Consider the following 27,037-nt stretch of genomic DNA (forward strand, 5'->3'; position numbering starts at 1 on the left):
GCTACACTCTATAGTCATGTGATCAAGATGATTCTGTCCGATTCTTCATATTCCATCAACATTGCTGGCCCACAACAATTACCTACCTGACCTGGCGGAGCCCTGTTTTTCTTTTTCTTTTTGTATTACTTTAATTTGATACATTCTCTGCGATGTTGCTTTGGGTCAGAGCTATTTGGGTAAATTAATGATGCAGAGTGAAAAGCCATCCTACTTGACTTCTCAAAAAAGAATGGAATTTTACTTTACATTGCAGATTAAGCATTTTCACTCAGAATTCTTGATTCAGATGCAGTATTAGTATGAGCAAATCAAGTACGAAGTATTGAAGGTTTAAGTGGTTAAATAATTAACTAAAATAATAAACACTGATGATAGTCAATGAAGCAGCTATCTATGAAGTCTATGAAAAAGTTTAATCTGCAACACAATTGTATGCAATGTCGTGGGGGGGTCCCTGCTTCATCTCTCTCTCATCTAAAAACGATGATGACCCCCCTGGCCTAAAAAAATGTACTTGCCACCAAGACTGAAAAATAACATGCGGAACCACTTGGAGAGGAGCACGTTTTCTACACGGCTGCATTTGACCGACGGACACCCACAGTGTGTCACAACAACAGCGGTCCGTAGAGCAGCAGCAGCGGCAGAGCTTTGTGTCGTGTCAACAGAAACACATTAATAATAATACATTCGTTCAATTAAACAGTTTCTAACAACAAACACAGTTTGTTTACCAGAGTAATAAGCAATCCTCCTAGTACGTTAACTATAAACCACAGCTCTGTATGTATGGTTATGTGTGTTTGTTTACAAAGTTATCTCTCTCACAAACGCTCAACAAACTCACATTGCTGAGGTTTTGAAGTACAGAGTGTTGAAGGTACAGTAAAGTCATACTTTTTTATTACATTTTGTATGGGTCATTAATACATAGGCTTATCCCTAGCCTTAGATCAAGACTCTCGTAGATGTATTTGATCGATTTTTATTTATTTATTTTTTAAATCTCTACCAGTCTTAGCTACACCCCCCCCCCAGATTGCCCTGTATTGTCAGCTCCAAAGCCCGTATTTCTCTAAACATGTACAAATGCAAAATATAAGGTGCTTACCTGCTTGCCCTAAATGTTAACTAGGTGTCCGGTGTGTTTGTGTAATGTATTAGTCCATATTTTTCAATTTTAATCCCGTCTGTGGCCGATTCTGTCGGTTAAGTAACCAATGGGTGGTAGTGACGGAGCGCATCTGGTGAAAGCCGGAATTACACTCAATGTAAACTCTGGAAAAATGGTGTTCGGCCACAGACGGTATTAAAACACTTCTTTATTGACAAATATGGACTAATACATTGCACAAGCACACCGGACACCTAGTTAACATTTGGGGCAAGCGGGTAAAGCACCTGATATTTTGCATTTGTACATGTTTGGAGAAATACGGGCTTTACTGGTGAGATTCCAGGGCAAACTGGGGGGGGGGGGGGCGCGGTCGCTAAGTTTGGTAGAGATTAAAACAAATCGATTAAATACATCTACGATAGTCTTGATCTAAGGCTAGCTTGTCCCCTTTTTTAATTATTATTCATAATTTATTTGTGTAAGTTTGGGTCCTGTGGGGTAGATACAGTTGTGGGAAAAAGTACTCACGTGTTTTTCTTAAGTAAAAGTATCAATATACTGCAATGTAGAAATACTCTGTTACAAGTAAAAGTCAGGGAATTCAAGATTTACTTGAGTAACAGTACAAAAGTATTGGTATCAAAATGTACTTATTGTTGGTACCAAAAGTAGAAAGTAAAAATTTAAAATTTTCAAATGTATAAACTGTATAAAAATCTTGAGAAAATAGCAGATCTACAAGCTCACAATGCGGTCGCATCGTGACACATTGTGATTTGTTGAAGTTGTAGATCGGCTATTTTCAAATGGCTGAAATGTATATAGGCCTGAAGTGGTTGATGTATGTTTTTTAATAATAATCAAAAGTAACAAGTAACTCAATTTTTTAAATAATTGTAATGGAGTAAAAGTACAATATATCACAATATAGAGATATTTAGCACATTATTTTAACCCATTGATACCTGGAACGCATCTGTGTCACTTTTAGATTTCTTTAGGCTATTCAAAAATAGCAGATATACAAGCTCATAGCGCGGCACCGAGTGCCGCGCTACGAGCTTGTAGATCTGCTATTTTTGAAAAATCGTGAAAATTATTTTTTTACATTTTTTTCCGAAAAACTGTTAGGATTTAGAAAATGTTTAGAAGCGGCCTCAGGTCTTAATGGGTTAACACAAACATATCACTTAAAGCACCTTTAACGTTGCTCTCTCCTCAGATGTCGTGCACACTGGTGGCAGTGGGCGGAGTCAGCATCTCCTTACCGGACGGTCGTGCGGTCATTCTGGGCCGAGGACCAGAGACAGGGGTCACTGACAAGAAGTGTTCCAGACACCAAGGTACAACAAGTCCAACAAAAGACCTTCTTGGGAAAACATGTTTATATAGTGGTGCAAATTAAAATATGTGTGTGTTTGATGTTTTACTGTCTTGTGAGGTCCCCTGACACGTATAGTTGAATTTGATTCGCAAGGACATAATTTTCCTGTTCCTCACAAGAGAAATGGTAGTTTTATGGTTAAACCTGAATTTTAGAGTTAGGTTGACACACCAGTGTTGATGAGGTGCTGCTGGTAAATAAGTCTTAAAAGTGAAGAAAAGGCCAAACACACTCATAGCCACGATGCAGGTGGTGTTCATTTAATAAATGATCCTGCACCGTGGCTATGAGCGGCCTTTTCTTCACTTTTCAGGTTCACCATAAGGAATCTAGATCTAGTAGATGGTTCAATCCCTGAGGTATTTTGGAGGTAGCAGTCAATACTTAGTTATACTTAGTTTCACGCTGGTGTTTCGCACTGAAAATAGCCGATCTACAAGTGAGCTTGTTGATCGGCTATTTTGGGGCATTAGAGTTAGGATTTAAAATGGCTACAAATCGTAAAAGTGGCATTGATGATAGTAATAAAAACTTGTGTGTGTGAGTGTATGTATGTATGTGTTGGTACTGTATGTATTGAATAACAGCATTACTCATTGTTTCCTAGTGAAGCTTGTGGCTTGTTACAAAGACCAGGATGTACTGGTTACCCAGGTATGATCACATTTAAACCACCTGTCACTAGTTTATTAACCTATCATGTAATAATAACATTGATTTAACCTCCTATGTGGTTACTGGTTACTAGTTTATTGACCTATCATGTAATAATAACATTGATTTAACTTCCTATGTGGTTACTCAAGTATGATCACATCTTAACCACCTGTTACTAGCTTATTAAAGGATGACTTCACCCATTTATAATTGGTCCTCACTAATGCTCATTGTAAGACAGTCACGGTACCATTTCTGTCTACTTGGTCTGTGCCTACCAGTGACATCATTGATGGGGAAGCCAAGAGGCCTTGACATAAAAAAGTTTTGAGTACCACAGATATAGCAACATATGTTTTCAGAAAAATACATTTGTAGAATCGGTCTTAAAGGGTTAAGTGGTTTAATCCAACATCCACATAAAAAACTTTTCGTTTCCCCCACAGCTGGGCCCCAACCCCAGTTTCCTGAGCAGTGAGAAGCTGGGCCGGGGTCAGTCTGGTAAACTGACCCACTTAGGGAGCCTGTACCTGGTCAACCAGCAGCACCCGTTCACCCTGCACTACGCGCTCAGCTCCAACGGAACGGCCTCTACAGAGAACAAGTCCCTGAAAGCCAGAGACAAGACCAAGGAAGGCAGGAACGGCAAGGACAAAGACCCTCCTCCGTCCAGTGTGGGGTCCAGGGACAAAGACCCTCCTCCGTCCAGTGTGGGGTCCAGGGACAAAGACCCTCCTCCGTCCAGTGTGGGGTCCAGGGACAAAGACCCTCCTCCGTCCACTGTGGGGTCCAGGGACAAAGACCCTCCTCCGTCCAGTGTGTGGTCCAAGCGCAACATCAAGGATTTCTTCTCTGCTTCTCCCAGGAAGGTAAGGAGGAGTGAGTGGTTTAAAGGAGTCGTTCACCCAAAAAATTACACATTTTCGATCAATTACACACACACCCCATGAAGCATTGAATTCATGGAGATTTTTTTGTTTTTGTGACATTCCTAAGTCAATAATTTGACCGGAGGAAAGATGCTAATAACTCCGGTAGGAGACTCAAAGAGTCTGCTTTGAGTCTCTTACCGGAGAGACCGCAGGTCATCAAATTATTGGCTTAGGAATGCGACCAAAAATGTCCATGAATTCAAGTCTCCATGGGGTGAGTAATCGGTAGATTCTTATTTTTTTTACACGTTATGGGTTCGATCCAGGGCACTGCCAACTCTCCGTATGATTACTGATGGTAGGATAGGAGAGGCAGTAAATATTTTTAGATCAGGAAAACAGTTTTCCAGGCCTGGAAAAGGTTTGGAATTGATCAAATGTTTTGGAAAATGTTTGGAAATGTTTTTGGCTATTGATTTTGTTCATAAAAACGTGTAGTATTACGTGAAATATGTAACATGGTAAAATGTAGTGCTGCGCTGCACGATCTTTGTGAGTACGGCCTGATGTATACAGGACGTCGCATGACAAAAATAATATGTTGCACCATGGTACGTTGTTGGCTTGAAGATCTGTTCTTTTTGTCACGTAACACCTTCGCTCGAGTCTGTCTTGGCTGATTGATTGATTGATTGATTTTAATATTTTATTCATGTAAACGGCACAATTACATTTATAATACTTTGTCTAAGAGGTCCGTCCAAAAAAGTCCTTGCGGTCTTGTTTCCATTGAGGTCCTTGGTATTCATTTCATAGACATATATAGTAGCAACCAAACAGTTCAAATATCAACAAAAGAATACAGAAAAAAATAACACTATATGTACAAACAAAACAAAAATGCAGGAATAAAAATAACATATGTACAAAAAAATTAGGGGGGGGGGTACTACCTCCTCCTTTGGCCTCCAGAAAGGTGAGTTTTTAAGGCTGTTTTAAATTAGCCCAGCAAACTGCATTTTTTTGAGGGATGGGGTCGTTAGACTATTCCAAATCTGGGTGGCAGTGCTGTAGAAGGAGAATTTGCCCATGTTTGTTTTATGGGTGGATGGTACCAGGTCGTTGTTAACGCTCCCTCTAGTTTTTTGACCAAAGAGGTATTTAGTCTAATTTAGGCTAATATAGCACACTGATGTAAGAGCACAGTATGATTGCTATAGGCCTGGAAATAGGGTTGAATACTTTGGAAAAGTTTTGAAAATTAATTGGTAAAAATATGTGGGAACCCTGTATAATAGGCAAACATGTTCAAGTATACAGCATATGGTTTAAGTGGCTAACACAGAGTTTGTCTTCAGTCGTCTAAGAGGTCACTGAGCCCAGAGGGGAGAGAGGAGGACGTGAAACGCCAGAGGAGACACCAGAAGGAGTCTGACGAGGAGATGAAGGTGGAGGAGGAGGAGGAAGAGGAGGAGAGACTGGCCGAGGAGAAGCTGAGACACTTGCAGGTAGGGTTGGGTGTCGACATTTGGTTCCAAGTAAGAACCGAACCAAGTTGCCGGGTGCTGGGTGCCCATAAGAACGGAAGAATCGGGTCCATGGCCTAGTGCAGGGGTCTTCAACGTTTATAAGGCCAAGGACCCCTTAGCCGAGAGAGAGATGATGAAGCAGGGACCCCCCCACTACATATTGTATAAACCTGCAGATTAAACTTTTTCATAGATTTCATAGATGGCTTCATACACTTGTTTGACAGCAGTATCATCAATGTTTTTTATAATGTTTCCCAGACATTTAACCACTTAAACCCTCAATACTTAATAATAAACTTGACATTTGGATCTGTACTTGGTCTGCTCTTTTTTTACCTCCACACACCAATCCTTTTTGCCGAAAATAGCCGATCTACAAGAGCTTGTAGATCTAACATAAACACATATCCTGTCACCCCCTGTAGTAACTCTGAGGACCCCCTAGGGGTCTCGGACCCCCTGTTGGAGACCCCTGGCCTAGTGGTTAATGCGCACACCATATATAGGCGTGTGATGCAGCCTGACAGGGAGTCCCGGGTTCAATTCCCGAGCGCCGACGGACCATTGCTGCGTGTCACTCCCCGACTCTTTCCTCCTTCCTGTCAAATCTCCACTGTACAGTAGTAGTACTATTAATAAAGGCAGAAAAGACCCAAACATACATACAAATAAATAAACGAAAGAATCCGAATGGATAAAATCCTAAATCATTCAAGGGACGTTTCTTATTAATAAAGCTTACAACAAGCTTTTAACTGCTACTGCTTTCTATTGTGTTGTCATGGATTAAACACATGAGAGGATGCTGTTCATCACAAGTTTACAATGAACTGATGTAACGTTAGTTTACAGGGACCGTTGTGTTTGGTTCATTTAGACACCTGTATTTTCAGGGCAATTGTACTAGTAATAGTAAATACTATTTACTTCAGTTAACGTTGGACCCTGGCAGGTCTGTAACTCTGAGAGTGTACAATGGAACCAAATGGACCCTTACAGGTCTGTAACTCTGAGAGTGTACAATGGAACCAAATGGACTCTTACAGGTCTATAACTCTGAGAGTGTACACATGGAACCAAATGGACCCTTACAGGTCTATAACTCTTGAGAGTGTACACATGGAACCAAATGGACCCTCACGGGTCCATTTGGTTCCATTCGTACACTCTCAGATATAGTGGTCCTTATAATTAACCCATTTTGGGCGGGAACCCCTATTTGTAACTATACCTTTCAGGACGGGAACCCCTTTTGGGGTTCTTGTTGCTATGTACAGTATATAGCAACATACATTTGCTGTACATTTTTAATACATATGTTTTTCAGTTTTTCAGAAAACTTCAGGATTTAAAAGGTGTTTTTAGAATGGGCCTCAGGTCTAAATGGGTTAAATAAAGTTTGAGAACCACTAGTATAGTAATTGTATATCAGAGGTGAAGTCCACATAGCAGCTCTGACAGTGTAGATAAAACCGGTTCCGGAAACGGTTCCAAATGTGATGATGGAACCGATTCCAGATCCTCAATGTTGGATCGGGTTCCTCCCGGTTCCGGATCCCAACCCTGTATAACCCATCCCTACTTTAACAGGAGATGGCAGAGCAGGCCATGGCGGGCAGCAGCAATGGCGGCGCCCAGCAGTCATCTTCATCATCTTCATCTTCATCAGCCTGCACCAAGAGCAGCTGGCAGCAGATAGGAGCCATGATGCTCTACACTGCTGCTGGAGTCAAGGGCAGTGACAAGGTGTGTGTGTGTGTGTGTGTGTGTGTGTGTGTGTGTGTGTGTGTGTGTGTGTGTGTGTGTGTGTGTGTGTGTGTGTGTGTGTGTGTGTGTGTGTGTGTGTGTGTGTGTGTGTGTGTGTGTGTGTGTGTGTGTGTGTGTGTGTGTGTGTGTGTGTGTGGCTGTATTACTATACCTGTGAGAACCAAATGTCCACACAAGTATAGTAGAATTTATGAAGTAGACACTGAGATGCTGTCCTGAGAGCACAAGATCAAAGACATAGTTTTACTTTAACATCCCTACAGGGCGCACACTGAGTCTGGCAAATCCTCCTTTTCTTTTAACCCATTAAGACCTGAGGCGATTCTTAAAAATGTTTTCTAAATCCTAACCTTTTGAAAAATATATAAGGTATTCAAGATTTTTCAAAAATAGCAGATCTACAAGCTCATAGCGTGGCACTCTGTCCCGCGCTATGAGCTTGTATATCTGCTATTTTTTTAATAGCCAAAGAAATCTAAAGTGACACAGATGCATTCCAGGTCTAGTAAGACCTGAGGCCAATTCTAAAATGTTTATAAATCCTAACAGTTTTTTGAAAAATAAAAAATGATTTATTTTGTTTAAAAAAAAACCTCAAACTATGTTGTTCCAGGACCCCCCCAGAAGCAAAAATTTGAGTAACAAATGTTCGTTTTAAATATATATATTCAAAGATTTGCACACATTTTCACGATTTTTCAAAAATAGCAGATATACAAGCTCATAGCCGCGCTATGAGCTTGTATATCTGCTATTTTTTTGAAAATAAATCTTAAAATGACACAGATGCGTTCCCGGTCTGAATGGTTTAATGCCCCCAACTCCTGGAATTAAAGTTGGTTTCTATGCCATCACTTGCACAGTTCAAATCCACGATGATGCTCCATTGTGTATCTGTTTGTAATTGTTTTAAAACAATAAGCTCAGTGCCTTTCGAGCATAAATAAAGGTTTGAAATGAAAATGAAATGTAAGGACCATGTTCCTGGTTCTCACAAGAGAGGTTCAGTTTAGCGTTTAGGATTAGACACTTAGGGCTCTATTCAGAGCCAGATTTGAACAAACCACTAATTTCGGATTTCGGACTAGGCAAGAGGCGTTTCCCCGCAAAATTCGGTATTCTATGGCACCCCTCTCACCCGCCAAACACCTGAGCTACCCGTTACATTATGCATAGGTGTGGTTTGGGCGTTACAATGATAAAACCAATCACCGTGCCAGAAGCCATTGCCTTTAAGAGAAGACTGCGCTAGCCGTCATCCCGATCCAATATATGCTCTAGCCTATCTACCTGTCTGCACTGTTGCCTGGTCTGATTATTGTAAGCCACATTGGGCTTGTTTTCCTTCTTTTTTTTTATTTTATCCAAATACATTTTTATATTAATTTGTAGCCTATTGTGTTCACAATAAGCTTGTCATATTAGTCAGATCCGGAATAGTATATGAAAGCCATTTAAAATATGTATACTATTGGTACACACCAGCTGCTCCCAAATAATTAATTACATCATGTTGCGACAACGCTCCTTCGTGGTACACAGACAAACAGTAGCACATGGGTATACTAAATTGGACAGTTTTAGGAAAGGTCTATAGCCTATGTACTCACGTTGGCTGTATTGTTCTATTTCCACCGTTCTAATGGATTCCAGGGGTGTGTAAACATCTCTGTAGTAGCTCCATAGTTTCCTCTGAAGTGACGCAGTTAAAGTTAACTTACATCCATATTGTCCCCGTTATCTTTCATCATCCACCTTTGTTCAGTAATCCCGAACAGAGCTAAACTTTAAGTTTACATCAATCAAAGCCTCTCAAACCCAGACACATTGCTGCGATGCATATGTGCGTCGCCTACCTACCCAAAATAACAGACATACAAGCTATCAACGGCGCTGCGTCATGTCTGTCGACAGCTTACAGATCTGTTATTTTGGACAGCATGCAATGAGGCGCGCGCGCCACGGAGAAGCCTAACACTAAACCAAAAATATTACATTACGTGGTCAACAACATACTAGACATGTAACTTGCTTGGAGCTTTTAATGCAGTGGTTCTCAACCTGTGGGTCGAGACCACAATGGAGCACCCAACGCCTGGCGAGCTTGTAGATCTGCTATTTTCACAATATTTATCTGTGGAACCGAGTCAAACAAAATGGGGGGGTCCCCAGTTCAAATATGGTTATTTTGGGGGGTCATGAACGTAGCGTTTACGCGGGGAATATAATAATAATATAGGCTAATATATATAATATAGGCTATAATATAATATTCACTGCATCATGGGTTTAATGAGACAGTAGCCAAAATGAAAATCACACTAGATGATCTTATCATCTTATAAAAAATGTAAGTGCTTAAGATTTTAGCCCAAACCCAACGGGACCCGACCCGGCCCGTCGGCACCGGCGGCACCGGGTCTACGTTTTTTTTACATCCAAATAAATTCACATATAAATTAATTTGTAGCGTACGCTATTGTGTTCACAATAAGCAACTTGTCATATTAGTCAGATCCCCAAGAGTATATGAAAGCCATTTAAAATAGTTATATATTCTTGCACAGCTGATGCCAAATAATTAATCAACAGGGCAGCGCAACGCAATATAGGTCAAATCACTCAGCTGTCTTGTCATGACGCAGCAGATCGAGCTCCCTTTAAAGTTTAAACCATAACATGACATCTTCAGACTATTGAGCTTTCTTCATGTCTTTTTCACCTCAAAGTAAATGTTGGATTATTTCTTCAGATGAGACCACAGGCAGCGGGCCGGGCAGTAGCCTAGAAGGTAACATTGGATTGGACATATACCATAATCATTTTTAAAATGGTTATGGGGCAGTGTATATATTTATATAGCCCTATTTGCTCCAAGCTGTTTTTTAAATAAAATATAGACTGTTGGAAGAGTTAACGAATTACCAAGATTTAATGAGAAATAAGGCTTCTTTAGAAAAATTACTGACGGGCTGGGCTGGGTCTAATTTGTCAATTATTAGTCGAGCCGGGCTGAAATATTTAGGGGATATGAAAGCTCTAGTTAGTAGTTTGAAGTGCTCATGTGGCCTTATAGTTGGTTCTTTTTGTTTTCATAGACCTGCGGACTGCGGTTGCTTATTTCTCGCCAAGGCTGGCAACACGGCTCATGGTCCAACGCACAAAGCCATTGTAGTGTCTGTGTGCACTTGACGGGTGATTTTATGAACCAGCGGGTGCTTTTAGAATCCACTATCCCCCCTCCCCAAGCCGTACCCATGTGTGGGTTGAGAATTTCAATGTGGGGGATATAGCAACAACACGCCCACGGGCACACCTCCATGCGCAAATAACGGCGTCGGCATAATGGTGACGGGTAGAGCAGGTGCTAGAATAACCTATTGGGGCGGCGCAGGTCCATTATCCCGATTTAACGGGGAAAAAACTGCCACAGAATGGGGCCCTTAGTGGTTAGGTGCCGTATAGGGGTTGCGGTTAGACTTATACCTGAGTAATACTACTTTATGTACTTACTGTAGTACACTTAGAAAATAGCTGATCTCCAAGTTCACTACGCGTCACACTGAGAGGCGTCGTGAGCTTGCAGATCGGCTATTTTCCAGCACAACACCATAGGCCACAGCACCACAAGATCAGGGTTGAAAATGGCAAACAAAAAACGGTTTAGAAAACAATAAAATAACCCGCTCACTGTCTACACTTGCACGATAAGGACAACTTTTCAGTCAAAGACCTTCAGGCAAACAAAAAAGGTTTTAAAAAATGTCTAAAATGTCCTCATGAGTTTAGGCCTGTCTGTCTGTCTAAAATGCTTAGTTAATGGTGGTGTCATGCTGGTATTATTTCTCCTCCAGATTGCAGGCTTTGACATTGATGGTTGCATCATCGTCACCAAATCTGGAAAAGTGTTTCCCAATGCACCAGATGATTGGAGGTATGTCATCACTTCTTAATTCACTTAAATGTGTTAATGAATGAATCTAATATGTGTCAGCTACAACCATCATTTGCCAACATCGAACGGCTGCTGGATCCATAACATCCATAGTGACATCAAATCAGAGAAATCCACACACAACGTACAGCTACTGTTAGAAAGGACGTTTAAGTTTCAAAGTCGGTAACATTTCGAGCCAGTGGGCATTCACAGAATAGTCGAATATTCGAATATTCGAATATCAAACCGACTATTCGACTATCAAACCACTATTCGACTATTCGGAAAAAAAAAAAGATTTTTTCTTTTTTTTAGTGGCTTTTCTAGAGCAGACACGCAGCTGTGAGATCTGGTGTGACGTCAACTCGCATTCCTTGAGTCGAGTCATCAATGTAATTGAAAAAATAAATAAAAAAAAAATAAATAAAAATATTTTTATAATCAAACCGAATAATCGACTATTCGAATACTTTTGGGTCGAATAATTCGAATACCATAAATCACTATTCGTTAATGCCCTACGAGCCACACCATCCCACAGCCAGACTTCTGAAGTGTGAGGAAGAACCCGTATGGCTCGAAATGTTACCATCTTTTACAAATTAAAAATCCATTTAAATGTTTACAAATTAAAAATCCATTTAAATGTTTACAAATTAAAAATCCATTTAAATGTTTACAAATTAAAAATCCTGCCCTACCTGAACTGGTAGAGCTAATTGGTGTGGGGATTATTCTGTTTTGTCGGACAGAATCTCCTTATACTTAATAAATAAATGAATAAATTGACCCAAAAGTAATTTCATTGCTTACTGTAATTAAAGTATTCCATAAGCGTTGCGCTAGGCGGAAAACAAGGAGGTGTTGATCAAACAGAACCAATATTCGGTTACTGTATTGTCTAATTCTCGCTTCAAATGTTTTCAAAAACATTCTTTAGAGCAACGTTTAGTTGTTAATGACATGGTGTGTGTTTACATGGCTGTCATGTTGGATACGGCACAAAATCAAGCGCTGCAGGTTGACATGAGCAGGTGCTCTGAGTCTCTGATTAGACAGCGGTCTGTTATAGAGCTCATCGGTCATTATCAAGAATTATACAACAGGTAGTTCCGACCAAGCAATCTGATTGGTTGAAATAGCTTTCTAGCCGTGATTCAAACCAGCATCATATCACGGTCAATCACATTAAATAAATCACTCCGCACTGCAGTCCGCACCTGATTAGACCTATATGACACAGCTGTGCTGTGAAGTCACGCTGTGACTGTCCCACGTAGGAAAACAAACAGACAGTACCCACCGCCGCCACCGGGCGGAGAACAAACAGCTACGCAAGATGGACTATGTTGTTAATTTTGACTTATTTGGTGGACTTACTGTTGATCAATGGTTAGAAGAGAGCACACTAAATCGCCTAAAATCCTATAATAAAAGGAATAACTGGAAAAAAGTGTGCTTTATTTCAATGGTAACATCCATACTGTATAAATATCCTCCTGTGTTAAAGTAAAATTACTCCCATTTCGTTAACAGTCCAGTGTATGTTATACTTTATCGTACGAAGGTATCGCACGGCAAAAATAGCCGATCTACAAGTTCACAAGGCATCGCCATCTTGACGCGTTGTGAGCTTGTAGATCAGTTATTTTGGCCACGTAACACGATCGTACGACGGAGCATATAGCCTACTGGAATCAGCTGTGTTGATGAGACGAGAGTCAGAGAGACAGAGTGCTGCGCTGCCACAGGGACTATTTTGTCTCAGTCAAATAAACTCTTCTCTTTACAGGGAAACGGATAAGCGATTTTTTTTAATTATGAATTGCCCCACAATATGAATACATTTGGATGTGTTTTGTTGGTAACTGTTGTATAATCGCAATATTACACTCGAGGGTGTGCTTTACCTTACATTATTGTCACTTCTGTGATGCGGACGCGGAACTCGGCTGCGCCTCGTTCCTGGACCGCATCACAGGCGTGACAATAATGACGGTAAAGCACACCCTCTCGTGTAATATTGCTTAAATAACACACAGCTGAATTATTACACCAAGCCGTGTAATAAGGTACAGTTTATAACGGCCCTCTGATGTTGTTTGGTTTGTAGGACTGCTCACAGGGCTATATCCTTTTTAAAATGTATTATTGTTGATGTTATTGTTGTCAGCATAGTATTTGTTGACCTTGCCACAGTCGCATTTCACTGCTTGTACGTGTGTGACTGGTGACAAATAAACCTTGTTGATTCTCAACAGGATGCTGTTTCCAGAGATTAAGCCCAGGCTGGCCAGCTTGTTGAAGAAAGGATACAAGGTGAGGAGAGAAGGAACACCTTTTGAAATACTGACACCAAAATGAATTACGGCCACATAACATGCATGGCAAATGTTTTTACATACTCTAATAAGAGTTAGAAATCATTTCCCCAACCAACCAGAGTGCAGTGGGCGTCGCTCCAAATGTTGTGACGTCAGGGCTCTCAATGCTACACGTTGGGGAGGAGGAGGGGCATGGGGCGGGGTGGGGGCTGACGGACAGATCGGTGAACCAATGGGATCTCACGGAATTTTTCTCTGGAGATTTTGAACCCGCCCCTCTATGCCAGATATGAGACACGCTAGGGCAGCCTACATCTCGCCTGATACATGACATGGCAGTGTTACTTAAGAGGATGTATATGTAGACCTTGTAATACTTTTTTTTAAAGAAAATATGTGCTTCCCTAACTCTGTGTGTGTTCTCTCCCATGTCAGTTTGTGTTCTAAGTTCTAACGCTTTGACTCTGACTTCTTTGTTGATAATAAAACAAAATACATACATTGTCACACCATTATCAAAAGGATAAAACACAAAACAAGCCAGCTGCTTATTTCCATTGCATCCTTTCATATGTGTACAGTATGTGCAAATTGTGTCGTCAAAAAGTGTCCTTGTGCATGTCAGTCCAAGCACCCATAGGTGCAGGAAAAAAATTATGATACGCTGTGTGTGTGTGTGTGTGTGTGTGTGTGTGTGTGTGTGTGTATGTGTGTGTGTGTGTGTGTGTGTGTGTGTGTGTGTGTGTGTGTGTGTGTGCATGTGTGCGCGCGTGTGTCAGGTTGTGTTTTTCACCAACCAGATGGGGATCGCCAGAGGTAAACTGAGACCTGAAGTATTCAAGTCCAAAGTAGAGGACATCCTCGACACACTACAACTGCCTGTACAGGTAATAATAATAAGTAAACTACAACTACCTGTAGAGGTAATAAGGATAAGTAAACTACAACTGCCTGTACAGGTAATAATAATAAGTAAACTACAACTACCTGTAGAGGTAATAAGGATAAGTAAACTACAACTGCCTGTACAGGTAATAATAATAAGTAAACTACAACTACCTGTAGAGGTAATAAGGATAAGTAAACTACAACTGCCTGTACAGGTAATAATAATAAGTAAACTACAACTACCTGTAGAGGTAATAAGGATAAGTAAACTACAACTGCCTGTACAGGTAATAATAATAAGTAAACTACAACTACCTGTAGAGGTAATAAGGATAAGTAAACTACAACTGCCTGTACAGGTAATAATAATAAGTAAACTACAACTACCTGTAGAGGTAATAAGGATAAGTAAACTACAACTGCCTGTACAGGTTAGTCCTGTCTGGACTAGATCTCTTCATGGGTCCAAAATAATAGACCTGTGAATTTTGTTTTCCGAAACCCGTCTGGTTCAGATATTCAGAGACCTGTGAGGTTCGTTCCCAGATCACGATTAAAAAAAAAATAGCAGATCTACAAGCTCATAGATCTGCGGCACTAGCCGCGCTATGAGTGCCGGTATACTAACGCTATTTTAACTTGTGATGATATATTGTGACACTATATTAACTTATTTAGCCAGGACGGAGAGCTCATACAGGATAAACGTGTGTGTGTGTGTGTGTGTGTGTGTGTGTGTGTGTGTGTGTGTGTGTGTGTGTGTGTGTGTGTGTGTGTGTGTGTGTGTGTGTGTGTGTGTGTGTGTGTGTGTGTGTGTGTGTGTGTGTGTGTGTGTGTGTGTGTATTGTAGGTGTTTGTAGCAGCTGGTCCAGGTATCTGCAGGAAACCAGTGACGGGGATGTGGGATCACCTGTGTGAGAAGGTATGTGTACACACACACACACACACACACACACACACACACACACACAGAGTGGTGGAAGATAACTAAGTAGATCTACTTTTACTTAAGTACTGTACTGAAGCACAATTTTAAGGTACTTTTTTCCTTTACACACACACACACACACACACATCTGAATGGTCAGTCTTATACTGTATATTCTCTCATTAGATTACCTTCAGCTGCTGAAATTATAGTGAAATTGACCACTTTCAATCTCAATGTGTCTAAGTCCTTCACAAGTATAGTATATAGACTCTTGTTGGTCGGCTGGTTTGTTTGAGTGGGAATGATGATCAGTAACGTTTGGGTCAAAACGAAAAAACGATTCAAAGTCAAACATACATAATGGGCCATATCTCAGGAATAGATAGACGTATAACAAGAGGTGTTTGCATGTTGTTTTATAACTGTGTGTGTGTGTGTGTGTGTGTGTGTGTGCGTGCGCGCGTGCGTGCGTGTGTGCGTGTGTCTTTTCAGGCTAACGGTGGAGTGTCTGTTGATAACGGACAGAGTTTCTATGTGGGAGGTAGGAGCGTGTTTATTATAACTAATGTTGTTGTTACAGGTCACTATGTGAGTAATAAAAGCAAACTCCATTATCATTGTAACCCTCAAGATAGCTGGGGTACATACAAAAATAATAATTGAGTAGCCAATCTTTTTTACCCCTTTTTCTCCCCAATTTAGTCGTTATGCCAATTAATTCCTCCCCACACACATTTCTGTGTTTTGTCACTGCTGTCGTATCCTACTGACTCACCTGCCAGTGAGGAAGCCCCCAGCAGGAGGACGTAGAGCCTCCGTCCTTCTCCTCCCGCCCAACACTCCCCGTTGACAGGTGCCGCCCCCCCCCCAGCCCGTAGGAGTACATGTAATGACCATTATCACCCTCCTGCCCGCCCGGCTTCCCTCCCCCGAACACGGGCCAATTGTGTTCGTGTACAGTGACGCTCGACAGAAGCCGGATGCACCACGGTGGATTTGAACCCACAACCTCCGTGGTGGTGGGCAGTGACTTTACCACTGCTCCACCCGAGCGCTTAGCTGGGGTACAACTTGATAGTATGACATCAATGTATGAGACCCTGGTACTTATATTCAGGGGTGTAATGGGGATTTTTTTTATTGGCGGAACTCCATTTGAATAACGTCACACATGGTGCATTTTATTTCACCTTTATGTAGTATACATAGTAGGACAAGTTACAAGCTCAGAGATCATTTCCCCCCACAAGTACAGTATTTAGGGGTGTGCCGATACACTAATTTCACCAAACGATACGATACGATATTTGGCTCACAACTTCGATACGATTTCGATACGATACGATACGCACTTTTTTATTAAGAAAATATATGGGGGAGAACAAATAATTCTGTTTTTGCATTATTCAGACGCAAACTTGTAGCTTTTCATCTACAATAGCCGTTTTTAATCCAAATAGGGCAATAGTGTGACACCTGACCCGAAAAACAACATGTTGTCACCCTTTTCACCTCGGGGCTGTTTGCATGCCTGATTATTATTAATTAAAAAAAAAATCAAAACGATATTTTTTTTTTCCAAAACGATACATATCGTCACGATATATCGGCACACCCCTATATAGTATAGAACTTTTGAAGAAAATATCTCAGTTCTGTGCATGAGTGATATCTCTCCTTAACCATGACTGGTAGTGGTAGCCTACCATTTCCTCTGCAAGGGATGTGTAGTGTAAATTTGTTGTTGTTGTATTGTGTGATTTCTGTGTCCTGACGGCCGCCTGACGCAAAAGGAATTTCTGTATAAGGACTAATAAAGAATATCTATTTTATCTGTGTATCAATGCAAATTGTCTCTGTCGGCTGGGAACCTTGTATGTCCAGAACTGTTGCCTTTCAGGAAAAAAAATATATCCAATGTAGTTATTATTTAGTCACAAGCTCTTGTTAATACTTTTCATTGGTTGAATATTTATGATTATGACACACTATTTTTTGGCATCTCAGTATAGCCGATTCACAAGCTCACAACGCGTTGCATCGCGCCACGTTGTAAGCTTCTAGATCGGCTATTTTGACCTACTTCTGCATGACACCACTCCATACGACGTAGTCTAAACATAGGGCATTTGTTAATAAAAAGTGAAATCTAGTGATGACAGTGAGGATGTGCTGTATGTTGTGTTATCAGACGCAGCGGGCAGACCCGTCAACTGGGCCCCAGGAAAGAAGAAGAAGGACTTCTCCTGCAGTGACCGACTGGTAAGCAGTTCGGACAAGTAACTAAGTACATTTACTCAAGTACTGCGCTTAAGTACAATTTTAGGCTATATTTCCTCTCTCTCTCTCTCGTTTGTAGTTTGCTCTGAACATTGGACTACAGTTCCACACGCCAGAGGAGTACTTCCTGGGCTGGAAGAGCGCCCCCTACAGCATGCCTGAGTTTGACCCGGTGAGAAATGATGCGTGTCTTAACCCATTAGGACCTGGAACGCATCTGTGTCACTTTTTCATTTGAGCTAAAAAGCTAAAAAATATTTTACACTTTGGCTATTCAAAAATAGCAGCTATACAAGCTCCTAGCGCGGCACCGAGTGCCGCGCTAGGAGCTTGTAGATCTGCTATTTTTGAAAATGTGTGCAAATCTTTGAATATATATTGTTTAAAGCGAACATTTTTAACTCTATTCTTTGCTTCTGGGGGTCCCTGGAACAACACATTTTGAGCACCACTGATATAGTAATCTCTCAAGAACAGATCCATCGCTGCGCTTGAATCTGTCGGTAGCCGTGTTGACAACCCGTGCGCATTGGCTACAAGTGGGCGTGCCATCAGATCAGGAAGCCGGCCGCGCTTTACCCAATCAAATGTAGTGGGCGGGATTTACGTGTGTGCCGTTCTTTCCCCACTGGAAACAAACTGAAACTCATTTAACAATAGCGTCCTCGAAGCCGACAAAACCACGGAAAGTTAGTAACATTTTAAATTGCTCTTTCATCATAGAAACAAGTGGGCTTTTAACCAAAACGATCCATGTTCTCTGGGAGAAGTGGTGTTAGTGTTCCGTGGAGAAATATTGTTAGTGGGAATTAAAACATAGTTGCACCACCGGAAGAGAAAGGCTGAAGGCAGACCAAAACCCTGGTTTCCCTGAGCACGGGTCGTCCGTTCAGCTCCGCCCAGAGCCAAGTGAATAAGTAAAAAACAGCAGAGGGCGCTGTTTTTACTTTTTATTTGGCGATGGGTTCCCAGATTGCTGATATAGAAACATACGTTTTTTCAGAATACTGTTGGGATTTAGAAGACATTTGTAGAATCGGCTTCAGGTCTTAACACATTGACTGCCAGAGTTTATTCATAATGTACTCACCCCTGTGCCAGCAATTTGCGTGTTTTTTAATTTTTTTGTTTTGTAATTTTTCATTCAAATACATTCTCTGATTGTGTTGTCAAGCACCTACGATTGTTCCACCAGTAGAGAGCAGCACATCCAAACATTGATCACCTCGCTCACCCCCTCCCAAACAGGCCCACGTCATATCCGGTCATTCAAAGGATGTGACGTTTTCGACAATTCCCGGCCCGCTGATCGGCCTGAAAACGACGTGATACACTACGACGATGGCTGTTAGTCACCCGGACCAAAGAAAATAGAAGTTGAGCTGTCCGTTTGTCTTTTCTACCGTGTGAAAAACCGTGTTTTTCCTTATTCTGGCCGAAAATCACCGGAGAAAAACAACGTGACCCGGAAATGATTTTTTTTTTTTACATCCGGCTCCGGGTGAGTGTGACGTAAGTGGAAAACGAAAGTGTTGATGAGAAATAAACACAGCCGTGCGATCACAGATTAAACAATGAAAATTCAAAAGAACGTGTAAACAGGCTCTTATGAATCCTGGCACTCAAGCGATGGATTTGAAAGAACGTGTAGACGGGATCTTGGCACTGTATGTGTTAATAGGTTAATTGGATGGACGCTGGACATTGTCACATTGTGTATCAGTCAGGACTACACAATAGATCGAAATACATATCATTTTGGGGGTCCTTCACATGGAAAGGTTGGAGCACCACTGATATAGCAACATACTGTTAGGAAGGATCTAGAAAATATTTATAGATATGTATTTTGCCGACCCCCATCTCAAAATATTTCGTTCCAGGGACCCCCCAGAAGCAAAGATTTCAGTTACAAATGTACGCTTTAAAAATATATATTCAAAGATTTGCTCATAGCGCAGCACTCGCGCTATGAGCTTGTAGATCTGCTATCTTTGAATTTTGTATTTTTTTGTATTTTTGTGTGTTTGTTGTCTTCAGAGGAAGCTGGACTCCACAGGCAGCCTGTATGACCCCCCCTCCTCCCTCCTCACCACCACACACACTGAGGTCATCGTGGCGGTGGGCTTCCCTGCCTGTAAGTGGACCTTCAAACCATACCTTATTATTTACTCTATCTGTGGGCTTCCCTGCCTGTAAGTAGACCTTCAAACCATACCTTATTATTTACTCTATCTGTGGGCTTCCCTGCCTGTAAGTAGACCTTCAAACCATACCTTATTATTTACTCTATCTGTGGGCTTCCCTGCCTGTAAGTAGACCTTCAAACCATACGTTATTTACTCTATCTGTGGGCTTCCCTGCCTGTAAGTGGACCTTCAAACCATACCTTATTATTTACTCTATCTGTGGGCTTCCCTGCCTGTAAGTAGACCTTCAAACCATACGTCAGTGGTGGAAAGTAACTAAGTACATTTACTTAAGTACTGTACTTAAGTACAATTTTGAGGTATTTGTACTTTACTTGAGTATTTCCAATTTCCAATACTTTTACTTCTACTCCACTACATCTCAGAGGCAAATATTGTACTTTTACTCCACTACAATTATTTGAAAACTTTAGTTACTAGTTACTTTTCAGATATAAATTATGATATAATGAAACATACATTAACCACTTTAAACCTATTTTATACATAGGCTATTTGAAAATAGCAGATCTACAAGCTCACAACGCGTCGCATCGCGACACGTTGTGAGCTTGTAGATCGGCTATTTTCAAATATTTAGTACTTTTACTTTTGGTGCTTTAAGTACATTTTGATGCCAATACTTTTGTACTTTTACTCAAGTAAATTTTGAATTCTGGACTTTTACTTGTAACAGAGTATTTTTATATTGCAGTATTGATACTTTTACTTAAGTAAAGAATTTGAGTACTTTTTCCACCACTGTTTCTGTCTACTCGGTCTGTGACTCAGAGGAGGGCTGTGGACAGTTCAGAAACCCGCCTACCAGTGACATCATCGATTTGAAGCTAATAGAAACTGCTGGCTTTCTATTCCTGGAAAGTTGGCATTAGTGTGAATAGAAGCCATTGTTTTCGCATTAATTAAAACTTAGAAAATACAAATATTTTTTTATCTCATTTGAAATGACCAAACCTGCCTACCAATGATGTCACTGGGAGACAGGTTTCTGAGCTGTCCACAGGCCTCCTCTGAGACACAGAGTGAGGAGACAGAAATGGTGCCGTTTTTTTTACATCAATGACAAGGGGGGAAAAAAGTACCCCCCCCATCAATTATTTAATTAAAATTGATTATTGTTTATAATTGATTACATTGATTAGTTTGACTGACTGCTGTTGCACTCCTTATGTGCTGCTGTTTAGATCTTTATTTTGCTGCTCAATTTCCGAGTGCCGCGCTATGAGCTTGTAGATCTGCAAAAAAATATATATATACAGTAGAAAATGTGTGCAAATCTTTGAATATATATGTATTTTTAAAACGAACATTTTTAACTCAAATCATATTCCTTCTGGGGATTCTACAAATGTCTTCTAAATCCTAACAGTTTCTTGAAGAAAACAAAACTTATGTTGCTATATATCAGTGGTTCTCAAACTTTTTGTCAAGGACCTCCCACAATGATATGTATTTGGCCACGGACCGCCATCTGAAAATATTTTGTTCCAGGGACCCCCCAGATGGAAAGATTTGAGTTGCAAATGTCCGCTTTCATTTAAAAAAATATATATTCAAAGAGTTGCACAAATTTCCACGCTAAATTTTTTTTTGCAGATCTACAAGCTCATGAGTGCCGCGCTATGAGCTTGTAGATCTGCTATTTTTGAATATCCCAAATAAATAAAAAGAAAATTACACAGATGCGTTCCTGGCCCTAATGGATTAATCATCACTTCTATTGTTGTTGTTTTGCAGCTGGTAAATCCACGTTCTTCCACAGCCACGTCATTCCAAAGGGCTACGTCTACGTCAACAGGGTGAGTGGAGGCATTCACATTCACACTGAACACATAGCATCTACAGAACCATTACTATGATAACAGTCACTTTCTGACTGATTGATCCAATACTTTATTAGTTGATGACGTGCTCTAAAAGCATTGGTTCTCTAAGTGGGGTCCGGGGACCCCCAGGGGTCCTTGGGGGGGGGTTCCAGGGGGTCCCCAGCAAAATGTGTTAACATAGCATCACAATCATTTTAACCACTTTAACCTTTTATACTTTGGCTATTCAAAAATAGCGGATATACAAGTTCATAGCGTGGCACCGAGTGCCGTGTTATGAACTTATAGATCTGCTATTTTTGTGCGAACCTTTGAATATATATTTTAAAGCAAACATTTGTAGCTCAAATCTTTGCTTCTGGGGGTCCCTGGAAGAAAATATTTTTAGATGAGGGTCCGCGGCCAAATACATATCATTTTGGGGGTCCTTGACTTGAAAAAGTTTGAGAACCACAGCTCTAAAGACCAAGACGTCTCTCTGTGTCACTTTTTGCACTTTTGTATGTAAAGGACACATTTTTTTGCATCTAAAGAGCCTCAGTTTTCATCCTTCACTGTGTGAGCCCCTTCTTTTTGTTTATATATTACGTCATGGAGGTACAGTAAAACACCTGGGCTAAAAGGATGACACAAAAGAAAATCCTGGGGACTTGTTTCCATTGTGGTCCTATATTCAATTCATCAACAGAGCATAGAATATTAACACATTAGGTACATGTCATCAACTAAATCCACGTAGCTATATTTACAGAGGAGAAAAACGGACTCATGTCAATGGGATTTATTATCTATCTCCACTTGTAGCTTTCTGTCAGATTAGAAAGAAGCCATTCTTTAATGGATGATGTCTGTCAGGGCGTTCCACATTATGGTGGCAAAGTATAGTAGAATTAATGTTTTCCCATGTTTGTTTCATTCACATAACCCAGTAATGTCGATGAATAATAATGTGTGTGTGTGCATGTATCAGGACACGCTGGGTTCGTGGCAGAGCTGCGTGTCAGCATGTGAGCGCGCTCTGAAGGAGGGCCGCAGCGTTGCCGTGGACAACACCAACCCGGACGTGGAATCTCGCAAACGGTAAAACGGCCAACTATTAACCCTATGTTTATGAGTGTCACAATGAGTGTCAAAAATGTATACATAAGTTTTTGCAAATACACCCGTGGAGTGCCGAAAACGTATATATATATACGCTTTTTTTTATATATTACGTTTTTTCTCTCTCACACAAGACGGTGCTCTAACGCAATTTAGGAATGATCCTAGGACCCTGTAAAAGGGAATGGATGGATGTGACGTCATCCCAAAAAACATCACGTGCATCCGCCCCAATGATGGGATCTTTAGAAAAAGCTCTATCTTTTTTTTTTTTTTTGTCAAAACCAACCATTTTCGACAGGCACTCTCTCTAAAATGGTGGATTGCGGTAGAAATGTTATTGTTCCAGTCGTTAGACGGGATATCCCATCGCCCGCACACCTTTTGTTTACATCCGGGTCCTCGTTGTGGCTTCTGCAGCTCTCAACAGATCGCCAATAAACGGTAAAAAACGCTGGCACTCGAGGATGATTTTGATAATAATACCTGGCACTCAATGTGTTAATATGTTTATGAAGATGCACAGATGCTGCTGCTGGTGACTAATTATTTCCTCCTGTGTGTATTACTGTATCTGTGCATATCTATGTCTTTGTCTATATTTGCGTGCCTGTGTAACCAGTGATTTTGTGTGTGCGTTCTATCCAGATACGTAGACATGGCTAATAATATAATAATATAATAATTGATCCTATTTCCAGATACGTGGACGTGGCGAAGGCAGCAGGAGTTTCCTGTCGCTGTTTCTACTTCTCTGCCTCTGTGGAGCAGGCCAAACACAACAACAGGGTAGGAACCATCTCTCTATAGCGCCCCCTAGGGGCCAGGCCAAACACAACAAGTGTGTGTTTGTTTAATGTAATTAAACTCTGTCGTTCACAGTTCCGTGAGATGACGCCTTCAGACACCAAACATGTCAAAGTGAACGACATGATTTTCCACAGCTACAAGTAAGACTTAAGTACATTTTACTCAAGTACTGTACTTTCCTTTTTTTTAATACTTTATTCTTCTACTCCTCAGAGGAAAATATTGTATTTTGTTCTCCATTGCAATTATGTGAAGGCTTTAGTTACTAGTTACTTTGTAGATTTAGAGTATGGATGTGCTAATTTCACTACTTTTCCGAGACACAGATGGACAATTTAATTAAATGTAACCAACATACAGCACCAGTGTCTTATCACTTCCATAATATACATTTTCATAGTAAATGTCAACGTGATTTAACCCATTAAAACCGGGAACGCAACTGTGTAACCATTATTTTATACTTTGGCTAATCACTTTGGCTATTCAATATTCAAAATAGCAGATATACAAGCTCATGAGCTTGTAGATCTGATTTTTGTTTAAATCTTGAACATTTTTGAAAAAAATAAAAAATAAAATAAAATAAAAATAAAATATATATATATATATATATATATATATATATATATATATATATATATATATATATATATATTTTTTTTTTTAAGCCAACATTTTAAACTCAAATCTTTGCTTCTTCTGGAACAACATATTTTGAGATGGGGGTCCGCAGTCAAATACATTTTGGGGGTCCTTGACATGGAAAAGTTTGAGCACCACTGATATTATAGCAACATACGTTTTTTTTCTCCAAAAAACTGCTAGGATTTAGAAGACATTTGTAGAATCCCCCAGAAGCAAAGATTTGAGTTACAAATGTTATAAAAATAAATATTCAAAGATTTGCACGATGAAAAAAGAAAAATAGCAGATCTACAAGCTCATAGCGTGGCGAGTGCCGCGCTATGAGCTTGTAGATCTGCTATTTTTTGTATAGCCAATAAGTATAAGATAATGGTTAAAATCTAAAATGACAGATGCTTTCCCGGTCTTAACACATTGAATGCCAAAAACGGTCCGGACCGTTTTTGAGGGTCCAAACGAGAAGTGCCGAAAACGGTCCGGACCGTTTTTGACCCAATTCTATTTTTATACATGTGGGCCACGTGGGGCGCTAAAACGAAACTTTGACATCACCCAAAGAGTTTCTGAGAAGAAGAGGCTGGATCTGGCTCCATGTCAAAAATCCTTCCGGTCGGCGTTTTCAATGTTATCTCCTTGACTAAAAGCTTAATATCTCCATTTCTTTTTAATGTGGTGGAAACGAGCCGTTTTCGATCGGCGATCACGCTGCAATGGAGGGTCGCGTTGGAAATATTATTGTTCCAGGCGTTAGTCGGGACCCTCCGCCGTCTCGCACGCACGCTTTGTTTACATGCACTTCCTCGTCGGGGCTTCTCACAGCATGAAACGTATAACGCAAGTGGATGGAAGAAATGCAGGCACTCAACGTATAATATTTTAATAAACCTCTGGCACCCAATGTGTTAATGGGTTAATAATGGCATGTTTTTCATCGTCCAATCAAACGTGTGATTTCCCCCCCCCCCCCTTTTCAGGAAACACTTCGTAGCTCCTGACCTATCGGAGGGCTTCTCGGAGATCCTCCGCGTCCACTTCGTCCCTCAATTCAAAGACAGCCAATCAGAGGCTCTGTTCCGTCGGTTCTCCGAAGGCTGATTGGACAGCCGGCGCCTTAGTACATACACACACACACTGGTTCTCAACATAGGGTTCCCGGAGACCCCCAGGGGGTTCCGAATGGACCCTTACAGGTCTGTAACTCTGAGAGTGTTACAAATGGAACCAAATGGACACTTACGGTTCCATGTGTTCAATCTCAGAGTTAAATAAATAACACTGAGGATTTTACAGTGTAGATTGGTGGGGTTCCAGTAAAGTCTAGTTCACTGATCCTCAACCTTTTGTTTTTCATTTCAAGGACCCCCAGTTTGATATGCATTAGACCACGGACCCCCACTTGATGTAGTTAATTTTATTTTAATCTCTGAGACCCCCCAATCGACACTCTTCCAGTGGGTAAGGGTCCATTTTGTTCCATTTGTACTCTCTCTGTACTTCTGTACTACATCTGGACCATTACGAGGGTCCATTTTGGACCCCGGGTGGGTCCCAGGGCCAGACGTTGAGAAACGGTGCTCTATAGCACTATAGACTGGCCATGGTTTTCTATTGGTTGACGGCAGAATGATGCAGTATGGCCATGGTTTTCTATTGGTTGATGGCCGAAAATAGCCGATCTACAAGCTCACAGCGCGTCAAACATTGTGAGCTTGTAGATCGGCTATTTTTGCCTATGATGTTTGTCCTCCAGGATAAGAGATGCTAGGGTTCATGTGGTTAAAACAATGTACGCTGTATTGGTACAACAATATGAAAGAAGATATTGTTTATTTTTTAAGTGTATGCCTGGAATATGGTTTCATGTCTAGAGGCCTTTGAATTCAGATCATTAGAAAAACTATGTGGCCTAAATCAGTGGTTCTCAACCTTTTCAGGCCACGACCCCCAAAATAGTCATATTTGAACTGGGGACACCCCCAATTAATCATATTTCAACTGGGGACCCCCTAAAATTATCATATTTGAACTGGGGACCCCCCAAAATACTCACATTTTAACTGGGGACCCCCCGAAATAATCATATTTGAACTGGGGACCCCCAAAAATAGTCATTTTTGAACTTGGGACCCCCCACCCTGATAAGCACTTGGAATCGTAGGAGTTGAGGCATTACATTTAGACTCGGTTCCATGGATAAATATTGTGAAAATGCCTCGCAACATGCTTGTAGATCGGCTATTTTCAAAATGTTTGCCTCTTTCTAATATCATTTGACAATTTGGCCAACGTTTGACCAGTTTTTAGTACTATAGTTTGTTGATTACTTTTGATACAGTAATGGTCTTTTATCATTTTATTTCGGTATTGGGTATTAACAGCCCTTAAACTGTCACTTTACTGTCATCTGGGGACCCCCCCAAAAATCATATCGGGACCCCCACAGGTTGAGAACCACTGGTATAAAGCATCCAGGAAACGGTTTAAGCAAAACAAGATGGTCTAAAATGTGTGTAGATCTGTCTATAATAAAGCCTTTGAAAACATGTATTACACTGATTATTTATGCTGAAGTACACATCATTAGTTGCACTGTAAATGAGTATGAAATCCATAATGATGTATTTTCTTAAAGGAGAAGTTCACCCAAAAAATGACTTATTTTCTATCAATTGCACACCCTATGAAGCCTTGAATCCATGAATTCTTTTTAGTTTTTGTCCCATTCCTAAGCTAATAATTTTTATTCCCGT

The 27,037-nt window shown here is 40.7% G+C and overlaps 1 protein-coding gene across 1 annotated transcript; it reads left to right on the plus strand.

The window, feature by feature from the left end:
- Window positions 1-635: 635 nt before the first annotated feature.
- Window positions 636-26,420, plus strand: LOC308085720 (bifunctional polynucleotide phosphatase/kinase-like). The gene is made up of 19 exons (XM_080428994.1): window positions 636-883; window positions 2,343-2,463; window positions 3,112-3,158; window positions 3,608-4,030; window positions 5,392-5,541; window positions 7,156-7,311; window positions 11,187-11,266; window positions 13,531-13,588; window positions 14,373-14,480; window positions 15,332-15,403; window positions 15,905-15,953; window positions 17,604-17,674; window positions 17,772-17,864; window positions 19,733-19,829; window positions 21,640-21,701; window positions 22,699-22,808; window positions 23,531-23,618; window positions 23,712-23,779; window positions 25,262-26,420. The coding sequence occupies exons 2-19, from the start codon at window positions 2,343-2,345 to the stop codon at window positions 25,380-25,382; spliced, it is 1,974 nt and encodes a 657-aa protein (XP_080285120.1). The 5' UTR covers window positions 636-883; the 3' UTR covers window positions 25,383-26,420.
- The last annotated feature ends 617 nt before the right edge of the window (window positions 26,421-27,037 follow it).

The sequence above is a fragment of the Gymnoscopelus braueri genome (genome assembly GCF_963280865.1).
Source record: "Gymnoscopelus braueri genome assembly, chromosome: 5".
Lineage (NCBI taxonomy): Eukaryota > Metazoa > Chordata > Actinopteri > Myctophiformes > Myctophidae > Gymnoscopelus > Gymnoscopelus braueri.

Excerpts from the sequence above, each read along its gene's own strand:
- LOC308085720 (XM_080428994.1), top strand. The coding sequence starts at position 2,343 with ATGTCGTGCACACTGGTGGCAGTGGGCGGAGTCAGCATCTCCTTACCG. Across the intron at positions 4,031-5,391 it reads TCTCTGCTTCTCCCAGGAAG|TCGTCTAAGAGGTCACTGAG; the intron begins GTAAGGAGGAGT and ends GTTTGTCTTCAG. Across the intron at positions 14,481-15,331 it reads CACTACAACTGCCTGTACAG|GTGTTTGTAGCAGCTGGTCC; the intron begins GTAATAATAATA and ends TGTGTATTGTAG.